This window comes from Cnephaeus nilssonii (genome assembly GCF_951640355.1).
Source record: "Cnephaeus nilssonii genome assembly, chromosome: 7".
In the NCBI taxonomy this organism is placed as follows: domain Eukaryota; kingdom Metazoa; phylum Chordata; class Mammalia; order Chiroptera; family Vespertilionidae; genus Cnephaeus; species Cnephaeus nilssonii.
The window spans coordinates 86,699,411-86,703,505 of NC_137078.1; the positions used below are offsets into that span (position 1 = coordinate 86,699,411).

Sequence of the window (4,095 nt, forward strand, 5' to 3'; positions counted from 1 at the left end):
GTATGTGCACACACATTATATAGATAAATCTTTTTCTCTTTCTCCTATCTAGGCAACTGAGTGGCTAAATCTCAGACTCTAGCTCAGAAACTCAAAAGTAAAGTGACAGGATCAAGGTCAAGGGACGGGGAATCCCAGGGACTTGGAATGGCACTGTAAAGCACCCAGCAGCATTCTGGATCTCCAAGCCAGCTGGGCTGTGGGACTTTTCTGAGTGGAACCCTGACCATCTGAACATTCTAGAACCATGGAGCCAGCTGGGCCCTGCAGAGATCTGAACAGAATCCTGTGAAACACCCAATGTCCTAGAACTCCAGAACTAGCTGGGTCTTGGGGGTGTGGAGCTGGAGGACCTCACATTCTGGAATTCTGTAGTGATCAGGGTGAAGGGTCACCAGTAAGCGACTAGACATCGCTGGGGGAACGGGACCGGAAGGGAATCTTGGAAGAGGAACAGCAGCAGCAGATGGCCCACAGTGCCTTCTGCACATCCTGGTTGCGGAAGGCATAGATGATGGGGTTGATCATGGAGTTATAGGTGGCAGGGAGCAGGGTGAGATAGGTGTAGAGAGATGGGGAGTGGGCATCGCCCAGCAGGCAGTAGACGGTGAAGGGCAGCCAGCAGGCGGCAAAGGTGCCAAGCACCACGGCCAGCGTGGCAATGCCCTTGCGGGTGGCCACATAGTGGGAGGCAGGCAGCAGGTGCCGTTGAAGGGCAATCTGCTGGGCATGGCGGCAGACGATGCGGCAGATCTGGGCATAGAGCTGCAGCATGATGCCAAACACCATGAAGAAGGCAACGGCCAGGACCACCAGATGGTTCTTGGAGAGTGGGTATACCACGCCGCACATGGTTGGGGCATCCAAGCAGTTCCAAGCCAGCACAGGCAGCAGCCCCATGCCCAGCGCACCCCCCCACACGAGGGCCAGCATCACATAGGTCCGAGTCATCGTTGTCTCTGAGTAGTAGGTGAGGGCATTGTACAGAGAAAGGTAGCGATCTACAGTGATGGCCAGCAGGCTGCCAATGCTGGCGGTAAAGGCCATTGCCAGGACGCCAACCAGCACCAGGCTCATCTCAGCTGAGCCAATGCAGAAGACAGCAGCAAAGTGCAGGACCAGGCCCAGGCCTGCCAGCAAGTCCGCAATGGCGAGGCTGCCCACGAGCAGGAACATGGGGGCACGGAAGGCGGGAGTGCCCACGATGATGGCCACCACCAGCGCATTCTCGCAGGACACCAGGGTGCCTGAGATGCACAGCACCACATCCCAAGCCCTGGGGGAGGGCAGTGGTGCGGCTGGGCCTGTGGGCCCCTCTGCTAATCCCATGCTGCTCACGTTCACGTTGCCTGGGCCAGCGGAGAGCCACGCCAGGGGGCTGCCTGCACCCCACATCTTGGTACCTGTAGGAGAAAGGCCCTGTGAGAGATTGGCAGGGTTAGGTGCTGGGTAGGGGGGTCTCCAGGAGCTGAGGTGCCTCTCTGGATACTTGGGGGGAGTCTCTCCACAAGATGCTTGGCTGGTCCCAATGTCTTGTCCCCCCACTCGTGCCCCAGGATTCTTTCCAGGATACCGTAGTCCCCTCCCATGTCCCCAGGCCAGCACAGGTCTCTGTTCCTGGGGATCCCTGTCCTAGTATCTTCATCTCCCTTCCAACTCCCTGGGTCCTGCAGGCCTCTTCCTTCCGCGTGTGTGACTAGAGCCCAACCAGATGAAGGACTACCACAAGTACTAGGAGATGGGAACTTGTAAGACCCAGGAGAGGCTGGGGAAGGCAGGACTGGGGGAGGGAAACCCATCTCAAGACTGAAGGCAGCTCTGCTCCCTCCCCATCAGGGAGGATGATGCTCAGTTTCTGAGCCTCGCCAGACCCCTCAAGACACTCAGAACAGCCAGCCCCCGGCCCCGCCCCTAGGGAGTGCGTGTGAAGCTCTCGCCAGCCCCCACCAGCACTCCTAGGCTAACAACACCTGGGAACTCGGCTCTATCCGCAAACACACCCGCCCAGATTTCTGCCCAGGCCAGACCCTCTTTCTGCCTACACCTCTGGGTCTTTGGAACAGACACCCCCTGCTGGAAGCCTGGGTTCCTGAGGCAGACCCCGCCGAGCCCAGACACCTGGACCTTGGGCCTGACTCCGCCTCCTGCCCGGAAGTCTGGATCCCTAAGTCAGACACCTCCTCCTTCCCAGACTCCTAGGTCCTGTCCAGCCGCCTCCTGCCAGCCCAACCTCGGATGACCATCAGTTCCCCCAGGGCCTCGGTCCCTGTAGGAGTGCTCACCCCCCGCCGGGTCCCCGTGCTGATGGCGCTCAGCACCCGGCGACTGGGTCCCACCTGCTAGCCCAGAATCTGGGTCCCAGGTCTTGACCTCCGACCCTGGCCCGCTGCTGGGAGCCTGACAGCCGACCCAGCGCCCCAGCATCCTGCGTGCCCTCCCGGACGCCTGGTGACCGCGGCGGGGACCGATACTCACCTCTCGGGTCCAGGCGCGGCCGGGCCGCGCAGGAAGGTTCCAGTCGGGTCTGGGCAGCGCAGGGTGTGAGCGGACCACGGGACCACGACGAGCCCCCCGCAGCCGCGGGAGCAGCGGCGTGAGTCACCCCGCCCCGCCCCGCCCCCGGCCACCGGTTTGGTGACGTCAGCGGCTCGGCGAACCAATGGGCGCGCCGCGCTCGGGCGCAGAGCGCGTCGCGAGGCATATTAATGAGGCCGCGCACGCCCGCTCCCCCATTCATAAAAAGCGCCGCGGCCCGGCCCCGCCCCTCCCGGCTTGGCCCGGGCTGTCCTTGACGCGGCGCCCTCTGCGGGCCGGGGGTTTGGGGGCGCAGGTGGGAGAGCCTTGGGAAAGTATCAGCGGGGCTGCGGGGGCTGGAAGGGCAGCGGAAAGGGGCCCGGGTAGGCGGTGGGGTGATGGGACCCTCAGGTGGCCGAGGAAGTCTGACGAGGTCCAGGTGCCGGAGACCGAGTGATGGGGCTACTGGGCCTCCCCGGAGAGGTGACGGGGACGGGAGCGCGAGGGAGCCTCGCGGGGAGGTGGGTGGCAGTGACGGTATGAGCGTGGTGACAGGATCTTGGGGGATGGTGGCTGAGGACGCTGACGTGGAGGGAAGCCTCCAGGGCAACCATGCCAGCGTGAGGATGACTGAGGCATGATGGGGTTCAGGGATCCCGGGGTGGCAGAGGCAGCGGCAAGGGAAGATGGAGTGTTCAGGGGATGGAACTTCGGGTCACCATGACCTGTCACGGGTGCTGAGGTACTGGGGTGACAAAGCTCCTTCGGTGAGGAGGGCTGTGGGGTCCTCGAATGAAGATAGCAGGTGATGTGGTGAGGGGCCCAGGGTGATGGACAGGGTAGAGGGTCTGGACCGACAGTGAGCAGGCAGTGAGTTGCTTCCAGGCAGGTCTTCATGATGCTGAGGCTGGATAAGAGGCTGGGCGACCTCACTCATGTCAGCTCAACAGCACCTTCACAGCACAGGAAGGTTGAGTCTGGCAAGATTTCAAAACCTGAATTATTTATTCAAGAATCTGAAAAGCCAGCAGCATAGTGTGTATGTGGGGGAGTAAGGGGGGGGGGAGGAAACTTCCCCGAAGCAGCTGGAGAGAGGGAGCCGGGAAGAACTTGGAAGCAGAAAACCTGGCAGCTCAGTCCCAGGACAGGCCCCTCTCCACCGCCCATCTCGGGCATCCTGGCAGGGGGGCATGGAGAAGGAGCCCCATCCTCCCCAACGCTGTCTGTCCTTCATCCCAGATTTCTCCAGATGGGACAAATATGGCCAGTCCTGGGGGAGGGGAGCTGCCTGCACCTCCTCCCTGTCTCTAGCTTTGATCCTCATTGGAATCATCCAGGCCCCACTGAATGGGGGAGGAGGGAGGAATCAGGTTAGGGCTTTGGATACCAGAGAGACCCAGATCCCAGGCCCCACCTGACGTCTCCCGCAACACAGCACCACCGCGGTTCCCACAGTTCGTGTGGGGAAGGAGGAGGGAGGTGGTGGGCCAGTGGCAGGCTACATGGGAAGAGGAGAGGGCTGGGCTAGGAAAGATAACGCACTCAGGTTGGATACAGTGAGTTTAGGGTGCTTAGCAGGTG

At 61.6% G+C, this 4,095-nt stretch overlaps 1 protein-coding gene across 1 annotated transcript; it reads right to left on the reverse strand.

The window, feature by feature from the left end:
- On the reverse strand, positions 1 to 2,511 carry GPR3 (G protein-coupled receptor 3). The gene is made up of 2 exons (XM_079777462.1): positions 2,476 to 2,511; positions 1 to 1,403 (listed from the first exon to the last, which is right to left on the reverse strand). The coding sequence occupies exon 2, from the start codon at positions 1,393 to 1,395 to the stop codon at positions 406 to 408; it is 990 nt and encodes a 329-aa protein (XP_079633588.1). The 5' UTR covers positions 1,396 to 1,403; positions 2,476 to 2,511; the 3' UTR covers positions 1 to 405.
- Positions 2,512 to 4,095: the final 1,584 nt, after the last annotated feature.